The sequence below is a fragment of the Orcinus orca genome, chromosome 1 (assembly GCF_937001465.1).
Source record: "Orcinus orca chromosome 1, mOrcOrc1.1, whole genome shotgun sequence".
Classification (NCBI taxonomy): domain Eukaryota; kingdom Metazoa; phylum Chordata; class Mammalia; order Artiodactyla; family Delphinidae; genus Orcinus; species Orcinus orca.
Genome location: NC_064559.1, coordinates 14,330,764 through 14,356,201, shown reverse-complemented (window position 1 = coordinate 14,356,201; position 25,438 = coordinate 14,330,764). Strand labels below are relative to the sequence as shown.

General features: G+C 35.8%; 1 protein-coding gene across 7 annotated transcripts in view; it reads left to right on the top strand.

Annotated features, from left to right (window-relative positions):
• MARK1 (microtubule affinity regulating kinase 1) overlaps positions 1 to 25,438 on the top strand; it is a 144,297-nt gene that overhangs the window by 77,633 nt on the left and 41,226 nt on the right. For 5 of the 7 annotated variants that reach the window (XM_049701278.1, XM_004271017.4, XM_012533459.3 and 2 more), the window contains exons 2-6: positions 3,836 to 4,039; positions 5,308 to 5,361; positions 17,280 to 17,328; positions 18,419 to 18,484; positions 22,353 to 22,423. In XM_049701278.1, coding sequence (XP_049557235.1) covers positions 3,836 to 4,039; positions 5,308 to 5,361; positions 17,280 to 17,328; positions 18,419 to 18,484; positions 22,353 to 22,423 — 444 coding nt within the window. The remainder of the gene's footprint in view (positions 1 to 3,835; positions 4,040 to 5,307; positions 5,362 to 17,279; positions 17,329 to 18,418; positions 18,485 to 22,352; positions 22,424 to 25,438) is intronic. The other 2 variants (XM_049701289.1, XM_049701283.1) reach the window with 1 other exon arrangement.

The window sequence follows — 25,438 nt, the reverse complement described above, 5'->3', positions numbered from 1 at the left end:
TCATCTTTCAGGTCCAGCTCAAACATCATTTATTCCATGTACTCTATCTTAGGTATCACTCACCCCAACTCCCTCCATAGTCATTCCTGTCACATCATCTCATTTTATTTCCTTTTTGCCCCCTATTACCAAGTATAGTTATTTTATTTTGGCTATTTGCATAGTCTTGTTTTCTTTCACTAGAATATAAGTTTCATGCTTCAGGATTTTTTCCATCTACGAGTAGACTTCCAAAACTTTCTTTTCTATTTGACTTAGCCTGAGTTGTTTTCTGTTGCTTGCAGACAAGAAACCTGACTGATATTCGTACCAGGAGTGGTTGCAGGCAACAAACACTCAGAGAAATAGCAGAAATTTGGGATTAGTGTTCTGGTCTAGGAAACGGAGTATTTTTGTTTATTTGTTTAGTGTAGTTTTAATTAACAAACACTTACATGGTTCTTATTACATACTATTTACACCTTTACAGAAATTATTTTATCTGATCCTCAGAATGACTATGAGGTAAGCTTTATTATTAGCTGCCTCTTACAGATTAGGAAACAGGCACATAAAGGTTAAACAACTTGCCCAAGGATGCATGGCTAGTGAGTAGCTATTTCATTTCAGTTGGTATTGAAGGCAGGGAAAATTCTAGTATTATTCAGGAACTGAAGTCTGGTAATCCATGGGATGAAGCTTTGAAGAACTAATGGAACCATTACCTATAATTACTTTGAATATGCTGTGTACTCAGGGCCAGCTTTAGGGTCATGTTGCCACTGCTGCAGAAAAATGAAGGAGTTCAGTGTCTACTGGATTGAGTGGACAACTTGAAGAAAGAAAATACAAGATCTGAATTTGTATTTTCAGCTAAAGATGCAGACTAAAACTTACAGATATTATATAATTGAGCTCACATAATTTCTTACATCTGTCAGCCTTAGGGCTGAGATAGTTCTTATTAACACTATAAATTCAGCCCATGAACATTAAACATTTAAAAATTAAACATTTTTTCCAGGTTTCCTATTTGAGAAAGAATCTATTGATCAGGAAGGGGTGAGATCAGTTATCCCAAATTACCCTTCACAAAGTTTCTTCAAGGAAAGATTCTGCTCCTGAGTGGTACTGTGGCAGTCCAAAGGAAAGATGACGGTTTGAGGGGAGGAATATTTGTTTGGGTGGGTGTTTTATAATTAGAATCATATAATATAAAACATGTGCTATATATTCTACTTTAATTTCTAATTTAAGACTCATATAAATGCATTCTGTGTAAGTTGATTGGCTCTTAAAATGGTCATGCTTAATGTTGAAAGTTAGGAAATCATATATATATATATATATATATATATATATTTTTTTTTTGTGGTACGCGGGCCTCTCACTGTTGTGGCGTCTCCCGTTGCGGAGCACAGGCTCCGGACACGCAGGCTCAGCGGCCATGGCTCACGGGCCCAGCCGCTCCGCGGCACGTGGGATCTTCCCAGACCGGGGCACGAACCTGTGTCCCCTGCATCGGCAGGCAGACCCTCAACCACTGCGCCACCAGGGAAGCCCCACTCTGAACTCATTCTGTTGGCCAAAGCAAATCACATGACTGGATGCCCAAAGAGTGAGAACCATACCCTGTCCTCAGTGGGAGAACATTGGAAAGTTACCTGGCAAAGGTTGCGAAAATTTGGAGCTAATAATTCAGTCTGTCATAGTTTGGTTTATTTGAGGATATGCTCTGCATCCAGCATTGGGAGCTGGGTTACAACTCAGATATTTTAACTCATCCTGCTGTTACACGCATCAAAGACCTGGACAGCAGGAAATCATCATTCCTCAGAAGTCATTCTGAGTATAGGTGTCAGGAGCACAAGGACCCTAAATTTCTTCAACTTAGTATGTATTTAGTGTCTTTTTTGTGCCTAACACCATATTAACTTCTGGGGCTTAAGGAGCTTTAGGTCTAACAGTGAAAACAGACCATGGACAGGACTTGAAAGGTGGTGTGATAGTTCAGTAACAGAAGTTTTTACTAGATATAAAGATAGCAACAGAAGAGAGGGATAATCAACTCTGCTTTATGAAAAGGCATAGAAAGCTTTGTTGAGAAGGAGATTAGATTTTGAGTGTTAGACAAATCCACAGTCCTTACAGAACAAGTTCAGGTAGAGAAGTATTTTTTGTAGGAAATATTATAGCAATCTGTTAACTGTTAGAAATGGATTATAGTTAAAATCTCTTGTTTATGCTCGGATAATAGAAAAGTCTCTGAGAGCCAATGAATAACTTTGTATTTACCACCTTCTTGCATTATTTACTGCAGTAGTTTTCAAACTTTGGCCTGCATCAGAATCACCTGGAGGACTTGTTAAAACACTGATTGCTGGATTCCACTGCCAGAGTTTCTTATTCAGTAGGTGTGGAATAGGGTCAGGGAATTTGCATTTCTAACATGTTCCCAGATGATGCTGATGGTAGTGGTCCAGGGACAACACTTAGAGAACTATTGATTTATCGAATCTTTCCTATGTATCTGGCACTCTGCAATGTGGTGAGTATATAAAGGTAAAAAGAAAACGTCCCTGCCCTCAGATTGCTCGTGGTAGGGTGGCTGGGACAAAGAAGTGAATGTGTAATGACAGTGCAGTGGAATGGACGCTGAGATCCATGGAAGTACAGTTTGCTGTGGAAATACACCAGAAGGACACTCACTCAGACTGAGGCTGCAGGCTGCAAGTGTGTGTAAAACACAAAAAATCCTTTAACCCTGAGCTGAGTTTTTAAAAAAATCAGAAAGTAATAACAAGTAGAGAAACGACCGTGAGTCATGCTTTGCGTGAGGTTCGTAAATGGAGTCGTCTTCGAAGTTGCCTTTAAGAAATTTCTGATCAGAATTTTTTAGACAAGCTTTTGGTGGTGTAGATGGGACCATGTAGGTCTGAATTAGTTACTTTGCAAATAAAAATTATCCCCTTTTGCTAATTTGTTCTACTCATCTTCAGCTATTGTTAAGATGCCAGTTAGATAAAGATGTTACATTCTATGTTTTCACAAAAAGAGAGAGAAATTTTATTTATGTCAGAATGCAGACAAAACTAGACAAGAGCAGGAACAATCAGAGCTGGGGAAACAGGGTTCCTTAGGCAGCTTTACCTGGGACTTGAGGTGCTGAGCCTGCAGGGGAACAGAGTCAGCTACTCAATGCGATTGTGGGCTAGCGTGAGACTCTGCCTTGAGAAGGGCACTGAAGAGGAATGCAGTGGATGTTAGGTACTGGATTCAGGCCGGGCTGTAGATAGCTCCTGCTTGGGCATGGTGAGGTGGTGAGGGGACTGGGCAGGAATTGATTAGAGGTGTACCTACAGTGGGAAGCTGCTAGGTCAGCTGGCCAAGTTATATGCCCAGCAAATGAAAGAGTGAACCTGACAAGTACTTGGGCTGGTTTAGAGAAACAGAGCCATACTCAGGAGGTTGTTTGCCTTGGCATTGAAGACGTTCTGCCATTTTAATGAAGCAATCTTGGATTGTGTTGTCCTCTCAACCCACAGGGGTAACACCCTTTCAGGAGTAATGGTCTTTGGGGCTCCTGGCTATCTAACCAGTTGTATTTGTTTTAAATCAAAAGCATATACCTAAAGCTATGCAGAACATTTCATTTTAAATGGTTATATTCCCACTGGCAAAGGGAGCTAAAGTCAAGTAGAAATTATGAACAGAATGCTCAAAATGTTTTAAAATCGTGTAGTACAATCTATTTTCATTGGAGATGAATTACTGATGAAAATTGTTTGTAGTTTTTTAAACGATCGTTTTATCATGTAGTTTAATTAACGGTGAAACCTTGTAACCTTTTTCTCAGCATACATCTGTGGATGGATATACTGAACCCCATATCCAGCCGACCAAATCAAGTAGCAGACAGAACATCCCTCGGTGTAGAAACTCCATTACATCAGCAACAGACGAACAGCCTCACATTGGAAATTACCGTTTACAAAAAACAATAGGGAAGGGAAATTTTGCCAAAGTGAAATTGGCAAGACATGTTCTAACTAGTAGAGAGGTAAGTTTTCATGATTCCTTTTAATATTTACTTAGACCTCTCCAGAATCTAGTTACAAAAGCTTTCCTACAGCTGATTCTGGGAATAAGTACCAGTTGCAGTATGGTAAACACTGGGATATGTGTGAATGGAATGTATGTAGATAGAGTTATCTATACATGGCACAGAAGAATTGTCCTTATGTATTAGCATCTCATAAATCAGATGTGCTGCAGATGAGGTTTGCTCAGACTTCTGTCTTTCATTATATGGCTTCTGTAAAAATTTCTGATTTTTACCTGACCCCATGAACAGGGCTAGGATAACTTCTTCTTAATTACTGGTTAAGCTGCAGTGAATACAGGAGCAGAAAATGAGGTTGTACATGTGAAACTTATATAGTGTTATAAACCACTGTTACCTCAATAAAATTTTTTTTTAAATTACTGCTTGAGGTAAATTAGGTATAAATGTGTAGAAAGTCACCCACTAATTTTTATCTATTTAGAAACCACATTGAGCAAGTGTTATACAGATGTTTTTCTCAGATAATAAGAGAATCGGGTTTCTAAAATCCCATGTGTTTCAAATCAGATGTATTTATATAGCAAAATTTGTTTTTAAAATAATAAATAATATATTTAATAACATATAATAAAGACTAAAAATAGTTAAACATTTAACACTCTATATTATATAATGTTTACTGGATCCAGTTAGGACATTATGAAAAATCTGTCATAAAATGTTTTTGTTAAGTTTCCATCTTGTTCTATACATAATATTATTGTCACATACGGTTAAATTTAGTCCTCTCTGACCATTTTGACCCCAGGAGCTGTTGGGACACAGGCTGTATTAGACAGAGACTTAGAGGACATTTAAATCCATTCTGTTAGTTTGCTGTAAGGAAGTTAGGGTGTCCAATCTCTCTACCCACATAATACTCACTAAAAGTTTATAAGCCTCTCCCCTCTGATAATTGTAACTTATCAAGATCATGAGTAAAGGATGAAGATACAGATGACTTTTACTTTAAAAGGGGAAACCTGGAATGACTTTAACAAAGGTGTAATTTCACTAACTCAGAATCAAATAGGTTAAAGACTTGGGTCAATAGAATATATTCTAAGGCTGCCTAATTATCAAAACTTTACCATCCAGTTATGTGAACACCAAATACAGCTAAATTATATCTAGTTAGGGATGAAACAAAAGATGTTTTCCTTATAAATTTTATTCATTATGTATTCTCAAATATATTTTAATGATTCTCTTTTTTTTTTTAGGTTGCTGTGAAAATAATAGACAAAACTCAGCTAAATCCTACCAGTCTACAAAAGGTATTTAATTATTTTAATAGTAAGTAATTAGAATATGAGTTTATTAATTAATATATGATACTCTGTAAAGTCAGTTATTCTAAACTTCCTGTTAGGTACAATACTACATTTCATCCATATATGAAGAAAAGATTTGATATAAAACATAATATTTACATTTAATAATATTTAAAAAATGTTTATCAAGTGCTTTTGAAAAATATCTGCTACCATAGGTGGGTTTCCTTTTATTGCTTCACTTGCTTTTCTTCCTTCTTCCACAAGAACTAGTCTTTCAACTAACTTACAATAAAAGATACGACCATTTCTTCAAAGGGTGAAAATATAAAGCAGGAGAGGGACCAAAAAAAGCAGTTAGGATGGGAATTGACCTGGTAAAGCTGTTTCATGTTGCTTCATTAGTTATTTATGTGGGAAAATTTTCTCAGATACACATACTAGTACTTTAAAACTGAAGCAGATATTTTAACATTTATGTCATATATGTTTGTATATAGCTCACTATATAATATGTATAATATATATATAAAGTACATTATGATTTTAATTAGAATATAATGGGATCGTGGTCACATATGTAAGTGTGATGTAAATAACTCTGGATTTCTAAAACAGAATTTTATAAGAAAATTTTAGTATAGTATGTTTAACTACATCTGCTGTGATTCTGCCATTAAATTAAAAATTTGGGTCTGTGATATCAAGACTTTCCACTTGTCTCAGTGCCAGATAACTCAGTTTATTTTATATATTTCTACTTAGACATCTGTCTTTGTACTTACTGAGATTCCTTTTAAATTTGACAACCAATATAATTTTTCATAGCATTAGTATTTCTCATCTGTGAGAACATGAAATGTTTGCTGGATTTTTTTTCTCTCTGAGTATGAGATAATATACTTTATTGGGTGATTTTTGGGAGAAACTTCCAGCACCCATCTTTCAGCTAATCACGATTTAGTGGTATGCGTTATAAAAAGGCATCCTCCCTGGGCAGACGAGTTATCCAAAGATGCTGTGTTTTCCTGGACTAGAGCCACAGTGGGGCAGATTTTTGCCTGCCCTTCTCCTGGGAATCCTTTTACAATGCAGACTGCATACCAGCCCAGTGGCCCAGTCCATGGCCCACCTAGCCTTGTCACTTTTCCTAGGTTAATCTGTGGGTTACTCTGGTAAATTAAGTGATTTTAAGTGACATTTAGAACTAGTCCAGGCCTGTTGTGCTCATTGGAGGCACAGTAATGTGACCCCTGCTCTGTCTTTCCCAGGGGGGACCAGAGAAGGTTGTAGAACCAAAGTCACGCTTATTGAAACATGTGGACATGCAGACATGAAGGTGGACTGTTATTCAGATAAAAAATATACTTGTTGATGTAATTTCTATTATAAATTCTGCTAATCTTGCTGATAAATTGTTGCTTTTCCAAACAGGCATATAAAAAATGGTGGCAATTTTGTTTTCTTTAATCTGTAAAAATAAAAGCAAAGGAAAGATTGAAATTTGCTAAATGTAGCCAATACACTGTGTGCATTTTGTTGTTTTCAAAATAATTTTTATTTGTGTTCATAGATTCGCTTTTTGTTGAAAGGTTTGGGAAAAAACAGATCGAGGCTTGCTTAGTTTTCGTGCATTGTAGAACGTTCAACATTTGGCCTTACGCATTGAATGCTGGGAGCATCTCCCAGTCAGTCATATCTAAAAAATGAAAATGTAAACAACGGAATTAAAAGTAATCATTTTTTTTTCCTTAGCATTGACAGTCAAGTCCTATAGGTAAAAAATAGCAAAATGGCTCTCCATGTCTTAGGTGTGCTTGTTAAAAGGCAGATAATGGCAGCACATACATTTACAGTAAGGATTCATTTTAATCTCATCTCAACCCAAAAGTGTTTGGTTAAATCTTGTTCTGGACTTGGTCTGAATTTAAGCTGGTTCCCCTCCTTTACTCTCTTTTGTATATAACGTATTTATAGGAAATATTAATTTCCTTTGTCAACATCAATGGTAGATAAAAGTAATCTAAATTTGATACCCCACCTGTTCCAAACTTCTAAAATATAAAGTTCTTAAAGACAGTTCGGTCTTTGGAATTGTTAAGCATCTTTGGCTTCAACATTCTTCACATAATATGCTCCTATTATTTGTATTACATATTTTAAATTAATGGAATACAGTTTAATACGTTTTCATGGTTTAAGAGCTATTTGACATACGTGCTATATTTCCTTCTTCCTCTTTGGAGCATGACTCCCACCTCATACATTAGTGGTTTTTTAGGCTAGGGTCTATGAACTATACTCGTGATTCCTGGGGATCTTTTAAGCAACCTGTTACTGTTGGAGGAAAAGCAGAATGATTAAGCAGTTTTATTCCTAGTTCACATACTTGAAATGTAAGAATAGTTATCGTTTCCTCTGAAATTCCACCAAGTTTGAAACTGGGACACATTAGTTTATACACAGATGACAGAGTTTGTGTTAGCTTGTCTCAGATCGCAGTCACCAGGGTGCAGTTTATCTGTCTTCTGTGTATTGCTTGTTAATTTGCATTTTCTGTTGTATTACTGTGTTGCATTGTATTTCAAATTCACAAAAATAGTGCGGTGGTTCTGAAGTGATTTGCTGAATAGTAAAACCTGTAATGAAAACAGAAACAAGACTACTACAACTCATTAAATAATAAAGAGGAGTGCTGCATCCCAGTTAAAAAGAATGAAAATCCTTGTGACAGTGATTTTGCACAAGCAGGGCAAGTGTAAAAAATTTTCAATAACCGACATCTGGAAATTAGGCTTAAGTGAATGATCCATTTACTGCTAGTGTCTAGTGTGTTATCTGTTGTGTAAAACGTTGTCAAATGGTGACCTAAGCCATTTATACTTTAGTGAGTTTTCAGATAAAGCCCAGAGACCTCTCTGGTAAGCTAGTTAAGTTTTCCAAAACATCTGCAAAATAATCTTTATTATGTTGATGAATTTGGTCACTAAAGGTAGAGCAGAGGACAACCATTGAAGCAATTCAAAATTACATTTCTTTTAGCGAATTATCAAGAAACCAAACTTGTAAAAGAAATCGTATAATTATTGACAAATATTTTTGATCAAGGAGAAAGCAGAAGCTTCTCGGCAATATTCCTTAACAGATCTCTCTGTTGGACATAGGTTGAAATACCAGTTACTCTCACATATGTGTGCTTGATATTGATAGCATATTTCACTTTGTAGCTGCACAAAACCACTTACGTGCTGAGTACTTCTTCCATACAGTTCTTTTTATGTGTGTGGATCATTTGAAGGAAAGTCTTGACCAATTCTTTTGTGGATCAGTGAAAACCTAAGTGAAAAGAGAAGGGGTTAGCATTTAGTGAGCTGGGTTGTAGACTGCAGAAGTTGTCTTTGAATCATTACTGAAAATTTTAATATATATACTGCAAGGAGTGATTCTGCTATGTGAATAAATAAGATCATACCTAATGCCCAGTCACTCATTGCTTCATTCTCCATGACATCTGTGGTCAGTAACATAACCTCTGATCTTGATTTGGTTTTAAAGGAATACTGAAAACAGGGACTATCATAAAATCTTGGTTATTGAAAGATGTTTCTTTAGCATACAGTGTGAAGAATTGGTGGGAAGTATATCTTTCACACTGACATACAATGGATTTGAGGGAGAAGTTGTTCAAACAAGTTTCTTTTAAAAGGTGATATCAATAATGTTAATGTCTAGCTAAAATATCAACAGTTTAAATGTTGAAGATAAGATAACCAGATTTTCTGGAAAGACCAAGCTGTATTTCAAGCAGTTCACTGACCAAAAATCTGACTTTTCTAAACCCTGTTTTAGCCCTCATTAGTTATTGGACAAAGGGTTCAATGACATATTATTGGGCAAGTTTAACATACAAATGTTACATCCAAATATGAAGAATACCTTCCAACGCAAGCATATCCAAAGAGTATATTAAGAACCCATTGTTATATCCTCTCAAATTGAAACTTCCAGTCTTCTAACCTTTTAGTGTGATTAGATCAGCAGCCTAGAATTTGTCTGAGAGCCGGGCATAGTCTTCTTGGAGAAATGATTTTGTAAGGTTGGATCCAGTAATTAATCTGAAAGTCTCTGACACATCACCCAATGCTTTGTTCCTTCCCCCAATCAATGATTGTGACTTAGGATTTTTTTAAATTTAATAGAAATAAAAAGTAAAAAAAAAAAAAGTAAAACTAGAAATGGAAACTGTCTTGTGGTTCAAGCTACACGTCGTGGAGCCCAGTACATGTGTTCATTAATTAATTCTTAATCTAACAAGTATTTATTGAAAGAAGATTCTATTTCTCCTTATGTTTTCCTCTGCATTTTTGGCCCCTCCTTTTCTGTTTCCTTTAAGTGGACTCATTGTCCTTTTTGTGGGCCACTCAGTGTTAGAGTTTCACAAGACATGGTCCTAGGACTTCTCTTTCTGTATTCTCTCTTCCGAGGCTGTCTCAAAGGTAACTCTGGTTTAAATTACCACCGGTAGGCAAACTCACAAATTTATATCTTCAACTCAGACCTCCCCTACGTTTGCTTGTAATCCCTCAAAGATAACCCAAACTTATTATGTCCAAAACTGAACTCATGATCTCCACCCCACCCGCTTGGTACATTGCCCACCTAGTGCCCTTCCAGTGTCCTCTCTCAGTGAATGACACTGTCCCCAAGTTGTGCAAGTCAGAAACCTCAGAGTTATCCTTGACCCCTCCCTCTCCTTCTCACCATCTAGTCTGACCTTGAGTTGTGCTGATTTTATTTCTTACATATCTTTTGAGAATGTTTGCTTTTGTCTTTTTCAGTCATGATCCTCTAGACAGCACTACTATTATCTCTCCCTTGGACTACCCCAGTAGCCTTCTAACCCGTCTTTCTGCACTTTGCATCCCTGCGTGCGTGCGCGCGTGTGCGCACACACACACACACGGATGCACACACACAGAGTTTAAAAAGTCATCAAGGATGCAAAATATGTCTGATTATGTCATCCTTCTATTTAAGCTTTTAGTTGGCTTTCCCTGTTTTTTGTAGCCTAGAAATCAAATTCATTAACATGGTGTACAGGCCCTACTTTCTTCCTCCACCCCATGGTCCACCAGCTCTCCCCAGCTTCTCCTTGCTCTCCTCATCCCCTACTCCTCCAACTTCACTGACTTTCTTTTATCTGCTCCTATTTCTACCCTTTATTCTAGCTACCAGGCCTTTGCAGCTTTTCACCACACCCTATGCATAATCTTTTATCACTCCCTCTTCACTTAATTCTTACTCATTTCTCACATTTCAGCCTTAGAGTCATTCCTTCAGGGAAAGCTTCCTGTCTCAACAGCAGTGTTAAATCCCCGTGCGCTTCATAAAATTAAGTACTCATAACCAAGAATTATTTATAAACAATCTTCATAAATAATCACTTTAGTTTTTATTTGTTTTGGTTTGAGTAGTACTGTTTGGATTTTGCTTTTTTTTTTTTTTGACCCTATCACGTTGCTTTTTTTTTTTTGACCCTATCACGTGGCATCCCCTACCAGGGATCGAACCTGTGTCCCCTGAAGTGGAAGCACAGATTCTTAACCTCGGATTGCCAGGGAAGTCCCTGCGTTTTGCTTTGGATTCTTGTATTCTGGCTCTGATTCTGAAGACCTGTTTTAATTGCTTGGTCGTTTTTGGCTGTAAAGCGTACATCTATTTCTGTATTCTCAAGAAAGTATATAATATTTTCTGAAATAAATATGGAAGAATTTTCTCTTGGAAATGGAGGAAGCTAGAAATCTTTAAATCACCTATGAATTTTAGACTAAATATCTGGCTGTTTTAAAAATCATATTTGCATTTAGTTATGTTGAGTCATACTCCTGTTTTTTCTAAGTTCAGTTTGTTGATACAGTACACTAGTCTATTTTTAATTTTTGGATGGAGACTTCAAAACATCTTTCCCATTTTAAAAACTTGCTTTTTCATGATATTTATTTATTGGACTAAAAGGTTTCATTTCTAATCATTTTTTTTACAAGAGATGCAGTTGAAGTCCTGTGTGCCATTTCTTGGTTCTATTCCTGTATTTTTCTACCTAGAAATAACTACTATTCTGAATTTGGTCTTATTCCCATTTTTTTTTTTTAATTTCACATGTGTATCTGTACATGAAATACTATGTATTATTTATTTTTAAACTTTCTATTCTTCTGCAACTTGCTTTTTTCATTTAGCATTGTCTTACAGTTTTAGTCATGTTAGTCTATATAGTCTAGTTCATTTATTTTCACTATTATTATATGCCGTTGTACAAATAAGCCACAGTTTACCCATTTTCTTATTAATAGACATCTACTACACTTAGTTCATTTCTGTTAGTTTATATTTAGATTGTTCCTGTTATTTTAGTGTTTTTTTTTTCCAGTTAGCTTTTTGGTTTTGCTGTTACAGACAATGCTGCAATGATTCTTATTGTGTATATCTTTTTGTGAAGATGTATAGAAGAGTATATCTCTCCAAGTAGAATAAGGTTGAAGGGCATGCATATCCCCAACTGTATTAAATAATGTCAAATTGCTCTTCAAAGTGGCTGCATCCATTTCTACTTCTGCTAGCACTGTATGCGATTTACTTTTGCTTCACATTCTTGTCAGCACTTTATATTATCAGATTTCTTCATTTTTGCCAACCTTATAGAAGCAAAATGACATCTTGTTTTAATTTCCATGATTTCTTTATAGTGAGATTGGACATCTTTTCAAATTTAATCTATTTTATGTTTAGTATCTTCTCTCTGAAATTATTTGATTTGGTATCTCAAACAATTTTATTTACTTAGCACCAACTTGAGCCCAGAGTTGTACAAGGCCTTGGGAAAGACTCTAGTACTATAAACTTGGTACCAGTTCATAAGAAATAAGAATCTTATAATTCATGTACGAAGACAAATTTTGGCAAAGTGGCACAGCCTATTATTTTGCAATGAATAACTGACTATAAGTTGTCAAGTTTGGAAGTAATACTAAACAGTCATTTTTTTAGGTAGAAATCATCAATATATATGAATTTAATTATGTTCAGATTTCTTTTTCTGAACTACTGTTTCTTGGGAAGAACTTAAGAAATTAGCCTAAGCTGTTATACTGGTACTAGCAATAACTTTATAAAATATTTTGGTGTCCCAATATGATGTCTCAAGTAAAGGAGGAGTGAAATGGTGATCCTAGAAATTAAAAAGCTGAGAGTTTAATCTATAAGATTCTGTTAGTATACCTCCATGACTGACGTCTCTGAGACAAAGTCTAGACAAGGTCCTCACTATCTCTTGGAGCTGAACGTCACCTGCAGGGTACAGCACAGCACCCACACTCCACATTAATAGGCCAGTAAACTGCTGTTGGAGATACAGGTCAAATTTTTACAGAGTTTACGGTGAAGGTAAAGAAGGCCTTCTGCCCCTCCTCAAACCCAAATCAGAGCAAAGTACTTGAAAGGCCAAAAAAGGTGGTGTTAAAAGGCACAAACAAACGTCACCCTCTTTTTATGAGCTCAGTCTACTATCACTTTGATGACAGCCTGGAAGAGCTCTCCTGGGGATAACAAGCTTGACCACAGCCTTTGTCAAGCTCCCCGTGGCCACAGAGTTGTTCCCCATCTGCCTCAAGATCAAGGAAGTAGTGAAGAAGTCCTGTGACACTGATGAGTCCAAGGGCAGCATGGTGAGCAGGGCTGGTAGAGAGAGGATGATAGGTGTTCGGCCCCTGGCTGTGCTGCTTTGAGAGTAAATAGAATGGGGATTGTCTAAGCCATGTCCACTTGACTGCTTCTAAATAGAACAGATTTTTCCACCATCAAAAAAAAAATAATAGTAGGCAGAAGGAATGGAAGAGGTAGGAAGGAACAGAGTAGTTGAGAGAAGAAATAATTAAGGCAAATATGTATTGATTAACACTAATGGAGTTTGCCTAATCCTGACCCTAAGCTCTAACCAGGAAGGACTGAACTGGAAAGTAAATACCTGTCCACAGAACTGAGGATTGTTCACTAACTTCAGTTATCTAGAACAAAGCCAAGAACCAAGGAGGAAACAATAGAGGCCTCTGAACAACTAGAACAGCTGTCACAAAGTCCAAACAGTGAAGTCCCTGCCATTTAGTCATAGAAGACTCATCTCAAGCCTTCTCTCCGCACTTAACGTCTTCAATTCAACACACAATCTTAACAAACTCTGGCCTTAATTTTCAGCTGACAGCAAAATTGAAACAGTAGTTTGAAAGGCATTATGTGCTAAATTTGGATATGCTAGGAACATCATGATGTCACAGTTTAAAAATGAGAAAGGAGGGCTTCCCTGGTGGCGCAGTGGTTGAGAATCTGCCTGCTAATGCAGGGGACACAGGTTTGAGCCCTGGTCTGGGAAGATCCCACGTGCTGGCTCGATAAAGTAAACTGCTGTGTTGGAGAAGCTTACTTGGCAAGACCTGTGAGCAGTCTCTAAGAGGTCAGGGCAGCCTCCAGGAGAGCCAGCAAGAAACCAGGGTCCTCAGCCCTAGGGCTGTAAGGAAATGAATTCTGCCCACAGCCTGGGTCAGCTTGGAAGTAGGTTCTTCCCCGGTCGAGCCTCTAGGTGAGAGTGCAGCCTGGACAGCACCTTGATGGCAGCCTTGTGAGACCCCCCAGCAGAGGACCCAGTTAAGTCGTGACCACACTGACACACAGAAACAGTGAGATAATAAATGTGTGTTGTTAGAAGTTGCTGGGGTGTGGTAATTTGTTACTTAGCAATAGAAGACTAATACATTAGTTGAATGATCTATTTGCAGTAACAACTGCAACTGACAGACATGTCTGAAATCTAAATAACCTTTGGTAAGCATGCTGCTTAACCGCGGAAGTGTAGGGGCACAGGAAGCACCTCGAACAGTGAGCATCGAGGGTGCACAAGTGTGCTCAGCAGGTTTTGCAGAGGCAGTGCCGAGTGACAGTTGGTTTCATGGAGGCCAGTTACAAAGGCTTCTGTCCTGTAGTGCTTGTGAATTGTGACTGTGTAGTCACATCTAACAACTTAATAGATAAATAAAATTTTAATAAGAAAGTAACACTCAATGAAGAAAACAGAGGTAGTTCATTTACATGTAAGTATAGGAGAACAAGATTGTTATTGGGGACTTTTCTATTAGAAATACATAATACTACTACTTAGCCATAAAAAGGAATGAAATAATGCCATTTGCAGCAACGTGGATGGACCTAGAGATTATCATACTTAAGTGAAGTAAGTCAGAAAGAGAAAGACAAATGCCATATGATATCACCTATACGTGGAATCTAAAAATATGGCACAAGGGAACTTATCTACGAAACAGAAACCGACTCACAGACATAGAGAACAGAATATGGATGCCAAGGGGGATGGCAGGTGTGGGGAGGGATGGAGTGGGAGTTTAGGATCAGCAGATGCAAATTATTATTTATAGAATGGATAAACAAAAAGGTCCTACTGTATAGCACAGGGAACTATATTCAACATCCTGTGATAGACCATAATGGAAAAGAATATGAAAAATAATGTGTGTATATGTATAACTATCACTTTGCTGTACAGCAGAAATTAACACAGCATTGTAAATCAGCTATACTTTAATAAATTTTTTAAAAAGAAATACATAATAGTGATAATACTAATGAATGCAAACGAAACTTACAATAATGCTACTCGTATTAATAATAGGTCCAATAACTTTAAAATCTATATAGGACAGCAAAACCAAAATAGGGACTATCTGTATTTGTTTTTTATAATACATTCTTGGGGTGCAGGGTGGAGATTCAGGAAAAAAAGTCAATATTTTTAAACAATAAAGTTTAACATTTAAAAAAATTACTTTAGTTACAAATAGGTATATTTCTTATAAAATGATATTTTAAATGTTTAAATGGACTTTTATTACTCAGTGCTTATAAAATGGGTTTATGAAAGCCATGGAAAAATAGGAGGCAGGCATAATATTTGACTTGTTTTTCTGGAGAAAAAAATTCTGCTTATAGTAGAACCTAGGATCATCAGATTTGTGAGTTATGATTTTATAGTTATATATAAGTTTTATGTGCTCATATTATGTGTGAATTTTATCTGCTAATGTGCCATAATAAGAAAAAAAAAAGTTGAAACCAGAAGTACAGATTCTCTGAAAGTCTAAACTACAGAGTCTACCTCTGCTGTCAGCCCAAGGAATCCGTGGGCAGAGGTCAGCTGATGAGGTGCCCCCTTACTTCCTCTTTGGTTTTCTCAGGGAAGTGAGGGCCTTATTTTTAGGGGGGATGTCAGGTAAGCAGAGTGAGGAGACCCAGGTGGTGTCAGAAACCAAGATAAAAACCCTGAGTGCATTCTGAGGGGACTACCCACCAGGAATACAGGAGACCCCACAGAGCTCTGCCCCTGCTGCCAATCGTGAGAAACGTCGGGTATTGGTGGCATCCCCTCTGTCTTGGTATGGGAGGTCCCCTCAATCCTCCCTCTGAATATTCACAGGAGTAAGATTCCACACTCCCCTCTGCTGACCTGAGGCCACCCAGCTCACACCAAGGCCCTTACCCCTCTGAGACCCCTGAGGAGGAAGTGAGGGTATGTGACTTCCAGCTCCCTCTGCCCAGGGCCTCCAGGGCTGCTCATGGGAAGGACATATTCTCTGACGTCGCTAACTAGAATCTACATGGTATTTGATGAGTATTCCATGCTTACTGCTGTCCACTGGCGTCTGGTATTGTTGAGGTTTGGAAAGAGTTTGGAAAACGAATAACTGATTTAGAAATAGTCAAATGATCTGAACAGAGGTCTCATCAGAGAAAGTATATAGACGGCAGATAAGCATGTAAAAAGGTGATCAACACCATACATTATTAGGAGTTGCAAATTAGAACAACAGATAGGGGCTTCCCTGGTGGCGCAGTGGTTGAGAGTCCGCCTGCCAATGCAGGGGACACGGGTTTGAGCCCTGGTCTGGGAAGATATCCCACATGCCTCGGAGCAACTGAGCCCGTGAGCCACAACTACTGAGCCTGCGCGCCTGGAGCCTGTGCTCCGCAACAAGAGAGGCCGCGATAGTGAGAGGCCTGCACACTGTGATGAAGAGTGGCCCCCGCTTGCCACAACTGGAGAAAGCCCTCGCACAGAAACGAAGACCCAACACAGCCAAAAATAAATAAATTAAAAAAAAAAAAAAAAAACAGATACCACTACACACCTGTTAGAATGGTGAAAATCCAAAACACTGACAACACCAAGTGCTGACAAGGATGTGGAACAACAGGAACTCTCATTGCTGGTGGGAATACAAAATGGTACAGCCACTTTGGAAGGTAGTTTGGTGGTTTCTTATAAAACTAAACATACTGTACTATACCATCCAGCAATCATGCTCCTTGGTATTTACCCAAGTGAATTGAAAACTTATGTCCACACAGAAACTTACACATGGTTTGTACAGCTTTATTCATAATTGCTTATAGTCTGATCAACCAGTAGAGGTGATTAAAGAGTCAGGCCCCCCAAACCCCAAGGAAGGTTTTCTTTGGATAAAAATCATGTGAATGATCATTTAGTTTCACTCTCACAGTGTTTTTCTTTTATTCCTAGTAATGAGTATTCAAATAAATGTTTGTTTTACTGTATATGGTATATTCACATACACACACAAACACACACACACACAGAACCATTTGAGTTCATTAGTTAAAATTGTCCTGGGAACCAAGTCTCAGCAAAATTAGAGTTGGGACTGTGAAGTAAATCTCTTATTTGACCAGAATCCTGTAGCATCTTATAAGCAGATAAATGCCTTCAAATAGATGTTTTGATTGGTTCTCTGCTTGAGTGTTCTTTTTTAACAAAGTTGTTCGGTTGTTTTCTTTAACAGTTGTTTCGGGAAGTACGAATAATGAAGATATTGAATCACCCTAACATAGGTATGAAATTTATGTATACAATTAACGATAAAGTATTTTCCTTAATTTGAGGCTATTTGAAAGGATACAATTTTAAGGATGTTTTATATAAAATGAGGAAAAGTGATAACCTCAGAAAGTGATACTTTGGGTAAAAATAGATTATAAAGTTAACTGAAGGCTACAAATTGTAGTTTTCTACTACCTTGCTGTCTTCTGCTTGTCACTAAAATACAATATATGACTTGGAGTTAAAGCATATACATGATTTTTGTATCTCCTTACTAAATCTCTCTAAATAGAGATTGCATGCCATTTAGGTATTTATAAAAAGTAATTCCAGATATTTTGATAATAGGCACTTGGGCTTGATGATAGTTTATAAGCAAAATAACTAGTTTGAATTTTAAAGAAAATAGAGTTGATTTCAGTTTTAGTGAATTTACTTCCGTAAGTTCTGTTTTTCCCCCATATTTACAAATAAGTTTATTGATTACATATATTATACAAAGTCATTGGATTGTAAGAAGTAAAAAGCAGTTCTTCTTTTAATCTGTTTATTTTTGAATCATGTGTTTCTTGCACATTAAAAAATCTTATGTTTATTAGAGACACTCATGCAGTTACTTGTGGTGTATAATTTCAACTATTTGTCAATACATAAGTCTCATAATTTAGTATTTTTTTAACCAGAAACTTTTAAAATATCACATAATTATAAAATTTTTTGTTTCTGTACCAAAGATTATTTAACATTTTTGATAGGCTCATAATAATAATAGTGTCTTTTTAAGCTTTAATTAAAATTTTATTATTTTGATTTTAAGATTTTTTTTATTACCTTATTCTAATTAGAAAAGGAGTGATTTTTTTAATCCCAGAAATTTAACTCTCTTTTGACCCAGCAGTTGGTTCCAAATCACTTCACAGTAAATAGTCTTCTTCCATGGTCACAATAACCCTTGAGAAAAATTTTAAACTTTAAATTGTAATTAATAATCTTTAGGAAATACTCAAATTTTCCTTTAGTTTAGTGTTACCTTAAAGTTTCTTAAAGCATATTCAATATGTGCTCACAACCACAGAGTTATATCTCTAATTTCTTTTTCAGTAAAATTGTTTGAAGTTATTGAAACAGAGAAGACCCTCTATTTAGTCATGGAATATGCGAGTGGAGGTAAGGATGGAAGGGAATGAAAAGTTATCTTTGATGAGACATATAGAATTATTAATACCAGTCATTAACATTCATATCTTTTTTGTTAATGAATCTATAGTTTCATAAAATGCCTTTAAATGGTATCTTAAGGAAAATTCAGTGTTTAGTTTCAAGACCTATTTATCTTACATTTAAAAGTAGGATTTTGGCTTATTTAAAAATTACTTAGAGACATTTTTCAAAACTCTAAATTTGCATTGTTATCTATGAATGTTTCAATTCTTATCTAAATAATATAATATATAATAATATTAGTAGTAGTAGAAGCTCTTGGCTGTTAACAGGAAATCTCAAATTCAGAATGTATTTAATAAAGTTTAGAGTAAAAGCATGTTCTAGGTCAGATGTTTATTTCACGGATTGTTCATATATGACAGATTCTCCATATACATACATTTTCAAGAAATCCATAAAATGTTTCAATTTAAACAAGTATTGATCTATATATTTTATAAGTTAGGAGACTGAGTTGACGGGGAAATAGTAAGATACATTTCTAGTAGAATATAATATTGGGCTGGCCAAAATTTCGTTCAGGTTCTTCGGGAAGATGTTATGAAAATCCCAAATGAACTTTTTGGCCAACCCAATATATATTCTGACTATATAGTGTTCAAAATAGGAATGATTTTTAAACACTGATATATAATAGAAAATCATTTTCATATACTTTCCCTCAAATGAGAGATACATTGGCTCAGATTCACTGTTCTTTTAGGCATAAGACTTAACTTTCTCGGAAACAGGTTTAAAATTTATGGAGTTAAATCATTTAATAAGTAAAATGAGGACACTTGAAGGTTTTAAGGGCTCAGAGAATTTAAGCAATTGAAGAAGAGAGGGCAGCAGAAATTATTTAAACCACTTTGGCTAATCACCTTTTTTCACTAATCAATTGAAAAACTTAGTGTTGAATTTAGTTTTGATTTCTTTTAGCTAATAAAGTGTATAGATTTTTGTGATGATTCAGATTTTCTGTAAGTAGAATAAAGATGATTTATTTTAGTCTATAGCATCTAGGCTATGTATTTTTATACCCTCTCTTAGATTTCTAAAAAATTTTACTACAAATATTAAATGGATTTTAATTGCTTTTTCAGTTTTTTATGTAGATTGAAAGTTTTAAAAGGTTTAGTTTTTGCATAGCTTTTTTTCTTCATGAAGATATTTCATTGTAGGTTTTTTACTTAACCTGGAAACCTACATCATTCATGTTTTTTATTATTATAGGATTTTAAGAAATATTAATACAGCCATGCAAATTTGCATAAAATGTTAATCTATAATAAAATTAATGAACCTACAAATACCACATAATGAAACTTTCTCTACTTTTCTATCCTGTAGTTAGATCTATGTATCATTTCATCATTGTTGAAACCCTGAGTGTTTATCCAGTTAGACTTTTTTTTTTTTTAGCGATCTAAAGTCTAGAGAGTGGGGCTAAACATGTTTTGATATGAGAAATTACAGACAGCTAAAGATCTGTGGGCATTGTTCTATTTTTATGAAGGTCTGCCACAAGGCTGTGTTAATGTGCATACTGCTTTAACGATTAATGGTAAGTGCAGTCAACTCTTTATTGGTGCTGATGAAGGGGAGCAATGGCTGGAGTAATGGACAGCGCGTAGGGTCCTCACTGCTCTCCTTCAGTAGCATTGGGAGGGGCAGAAGGGTGTAGTGTAATGTAGAGAGGTGTGTACTGGAGCTCAGCCAGTGGCCCCTTATTCAGTTCTGATTCCTAGGGATAGGTGTTCTTTGAGTCTTGCCAGTCAGTGATCCTGTAACAAACCATCTTGGTTCTGTAGCAGTAAATCTAGAATCATCCTCTTGCCTTTTTAATCTATAAATGGCAAGGTGACTCTAGAGAATAAAACACTTAATATTTTTCCTCTGAAATTTCTAGATATTTTAGGATTGAATCTGACATGCACACGAGAATCCTAGCATGAACAAGGGTTGAGTCAGACAACTGCCTCTTTGCCAGAAGTACATCTATTGATTCTGGTTCACTAATGGGGCAAAAGATCTTCAGTGATTAGAAGGGCAGGGAACTCCTTTATGATTTTGAACCATGTTTCGTTCAAAGGAGCCTATTAAAAGTAGGTGTCAGGACTACTTTGGAATAGTGTGTTTATACCTTCTTTTGCTCATGCAGACATTTATTAAATGTTTACTGTGTACTAAGTGGTATTCTAGGTGCTAGGAACACATGGGTGAGCAAAGACAAGGTCTCTGCCCTCAAAAAGATTACGTTCTAGTTGGGGAAGCAAATCATAAACAAATAATATATAATCAGTAAAGGACTGAATCACGTAAACATCCGGGGGGTGTGAGTGTTCCAGGCAGAACTTAAGAGTAGTCCAAATTTTTGAACTCCTGCCGTATATCTTTCCCCGCCTAAACTCACATATCTAGAATTAACTGCTATGATGGGTCAACTAGAGCATCTGTTCATTTCTCTGTTTTCATCATCCCATTTAATCATTTAAGTATGCTTGATATAATATGCTAACATTGTAGATTTATTAGTTTCATCTGACACACATCATTACATATTTGATTTTTAACATTTTACTTATGTCCTAGGATTGATATTGCATATATGTATATGTAATATATCTGTATACCTAGATACAAATATATAATTTATTGAGTGCTTACTATATGCCAGTCTCACTGTGCTAATAAGCACGTGCATTATTTCATTTAATCCTCACAACACCCATGTGAAATAGGTAATAGGGAGAAACAGGGTCTAAATGAAGTTAAGAAATCTTCCTAATGTCTCCCAATAGCTACTTAGGGCTAAATAAGGATTCATGCTAAAATTGGTCTGATTCTAAAACCTGAGTTTTTAAGCACTTTGTTGTACTTTACAAGAGCTCTTTAAGCCACTTTATGAGTTTTTAATATACATGTATATATCTATGTGGTACAAATTATAAGGATATAAAAATTTTATCCCTTACACTGAGATATTTTATTTTTGATAATGTAACTAAACGTTAGTTGGTTTATTATTATTATTGATTGGAGAAAAATGAAAAAAACATACAGACGTGTAAAGTAAAAGATCTATTAGAACATTTTTACGGTTTCTAGTATCTTTAAATTATTTCAACAAATATGTATTGTCTATCCACTTTGTGTTGTGTCATGCGGATGGGGATACAGGTAAAGTATGGGTATGATGACAGCATTCAAGGAGTTTGCAGCTCATCTGGGGTAATAGGAGATGCACACAAGGATGATTTCATTCTGTATAATAAGTAGTTAAATACCAATGCAGATGAAATGAGTACTGTGAGAATGAGTGTAATCAGTGTAGGAAGGAAAAGAAAGAAATCAGTGTGGATGGAGGTAGAGAGATGGAATTTGACCAAGTCTCTATGACTAGTGGACTTTAAGAGAGTGAGCCAACATAACATGACTTCTGTTATTTTATTTGAAATGTAGGCCCCAAATACAAAGGCAAATGTAATTTTTGATTGCCCATGCTGTGGCTTCCCTTTATTAGAATGGATAATAAAGAGTTGACTGTATTTTTACATAATACTTGAAAGCAGAAAGTAAGTTTTCTTATGTTTTTTATGACTTTTTATTAAAAGAGTTTTGTTGAATCATAAGCCGCTACCCATATTCAATTTTACATGTATTTTTTTCCTTTTTTCCTATTCATGTAATAGTTGTGATTTATGTAGAACTATCAGAAAAGTGTGGGCCAAAAGCTTCTTTAACAACAAGGCAAAAACTTGACATTGCATATATTGTTAACTGAAAAATCTATGTATATTTTACTGCCTGCTTTACCTTTCTGATTCAGGTGAAGTATTTGATTACTTAGTTGCCCATGGAAGAATGAAAGAAAAAGAGGCCCGTGCAAAATTTAGGCAGGTATGGAAAGTAGTTTTCAACTTTGTTTTGCTGATATTTCTAGTGATGTACAATGGACAGTATCACAAACTGGAATTCAGAGTACATGGTACTTTAAAAAGAAAAATTCCTGCTTTCTTACACTTTTTAAGAATGGAAAACTGAAAAAGAAATTTGTTCTTCCTGAATTTAAATTTAAAATAGTTGCCATTGGTTATTTCTAGTTCATCATAAATAGTAAAATGTTTATAGGTGAGATTCTTATTAATAACTCTTTGAGAGTCTTGGAAATACAGACTAGAGTGAGATAGAAAGTAAATACTTAAACCTTTATCCAGTAATTGTTATCAAGTATTATTAGCTTTATGTGTACAGTATAAATGTGTACTGTTTAAAGAGGTTTTTGTATTTTTTAAATAATTAAAGATGTCTTAGTTTTGGAACTCATATTTTTGTAGACTTAAAGACTATGATCAATTTTATTTAGTCAAGTAGGGAAGGAACCTTGCCAGTATGAAGAATATGGTAAGATATTGATATTTCCAGGTCAACTTGAATATGATTTGTTACAGAAATGATAAAATAAGAAAAAGCAATTTAAGTTAATCTAAGATTTTGTTTTTAATGTTTAGGAATGAAGTATTTAAGATTATCATACTTTATAAATTACTGTAGAAATGACAATTAATAAATTGTAAATTGTCCACAAAATTTACTGAAGTAAAGTTTCAACAGACAACTTACTATATCCCAAACTTTACCTAAGTGAATTTAAAATATTCGTTCAAAAATAGTTCAGGGCTTCCCTGGTGGTGCAGTGGTTGAGAGTCCGCCTGCCGATGCAGGGGACGTGGGTTCGTGCCCCGGTCCGGGAAGATCCCACATGCCGCAGAGCGGCTGGGCCAGTGAGCCATGGCCACTGAGTGTGAGCGTCCGGAGCCTGTGCTCCGCAACGGGAGAGGCCACAACAGTGAGAGGCCCGCGTACTGCAAAAAAAAAAAAAAAAAAAAAGTTCAGTATCTCTTCTGTAAACATTATTCTACAGTTAAAGGGATCCTGTAATCAATAAGGTTGGGAAACACGGACTACTGATGTGAAATCTTCCTCTGTGAGATTTGACATATATGTTAACATATAAACAATTGGAGAAGTCCTGAAGAAGATGGGAGGAAAAAAACCTGTTCAACTTTTTTTTTTTGACGTAGCATTCTGCGTATCGATCGTGGAGTGAGTTTATTTTGTGAAACCTCTATTATTAATATCTCACAGAATCACTATTTGGAACAATATACATGAAATACTTTAGACCAAAGATAAACATAGCCCTTATATTTAGGATAGATTCCTAGGAGCATTTGACTTAAAATAGCTGAATCTAAAGACAACTGGTAATGAGGAAGCAGCATTTAGAAATTGAATGGTATTCAGCTACATATTGTTAAATTCTTTTCTACTGTGGAATGGAAGTCCATGCTTACTTAAGTGAAGAGCTACAATCATCACTTTAAATATCATCGTTCTTTCCATCTCAGTCACGCTAGTTTTAGTAGCCTATTAGGAAGAAAATTCCAATTGACATGAAATATTTCCATTGGGATTTTAATATATATTTCAAGGACTGTCACTACTCACTCTTATTGTTTTTAGTCAGTTGGTTTTATTTATTTATTAAAAACATACTGTGGTCAGAAATTATACTGGGTACTATATGGAATTAGAGAAGGTGCTGTTTTAAAGAGCTTACTCATCTCTACTGATGGGTGGGAGCAGGATAGCAGGCTGGGACACAGATATTTTTCATAAAGATCCAAATAATTACTAATTGGCTCTTTTTTAAAATAAAGTCTGGATTACTTTGAAATCAAATCAGAGATTGAGTGTTAAATGAATGCTATTTAAAATGTAAAACAGTGGCAATTTAAAAAATAATTATCTATTTATTATAAATATTCAACATATTAACTATCTGTATGTGTTCCCCCCAAATTAAATAGGTAACCAACTCACAGTTTTAAAAACCAGGGACACACACACAATTTTATAGTTATTTGGCAAAAAGTTATATTTGTTTTTCAATTTATTTTTGCTAAGTTCATTTTTCTTTATAGGTGTAATTAAAACTCGAATAAATGTGTGTTTACTTTTATTTTTATTTGCTCTGTATTTCATAAAATTACTTTAAAAACTTTAACAGTGAAAGGGAATGTACTGTATTAGTAAGGATATGTCCTTGACCCTACCATTAAATATAGCAGAGACACTAGGACAGTTCAAGACCAATTTAGCAGTCATTGCCCATACAATGCCGCTGCCTTCCTTAAGATTTGAGGGCCTGCAAGAGAAATCATAATATTGACTCAACCCTTCCAGTATCAAGGCTACTACTTAAAGCTTGGGAATTCCTGACCCACGTATAAATAATTGCAAAGCATCCTCCCCCCACAGTTGCACCTCATGGCGAAACATTGACATGTCTGGTCTTAGGGTCAGTGCAGGACTGATGGTCAATCATGTTTTCAAGATCCATAACAAAAGGATTGTAGGGAAGTTTCTGCATCCTATTTGTGGAGGTACAGAATGTTTTGAGATGGGAGGGTCTGGCCATAGAATAATGCAGTAAAACTTGGGCTTGTGCATGGGGGTTCTTGCAGCGAGCGAGTCAGAAGCCAGAGCTGCTTTTATGGCAGAAATTGTACCCTGCTAGATAAGTGTGATGATATTATAAATTATCTTTCCCTTCTTAAGTCTTTAAGGCTCAGGAGATTTTTATTCCAGAAGTGCCTATAGAACTGCTTTCACAGAAACTATCTTGTCTAATGTGAAATGCATGTTTGGTAACCAAATCATTATCTGTAGCATGCCTTCTTCACAGTGTCAAGAGAAGGGGACTTGAAAAAGATAATATCATTATCAGCAAAGTTCTGTCATCTATGATGCAAAAATAGCATTATAGTATGAACATCCTGTAGCCTATATAGTACGTTCAATAAGATGTATTAATGTTTACATCTTATGTAAATATTACATCTTATGTAA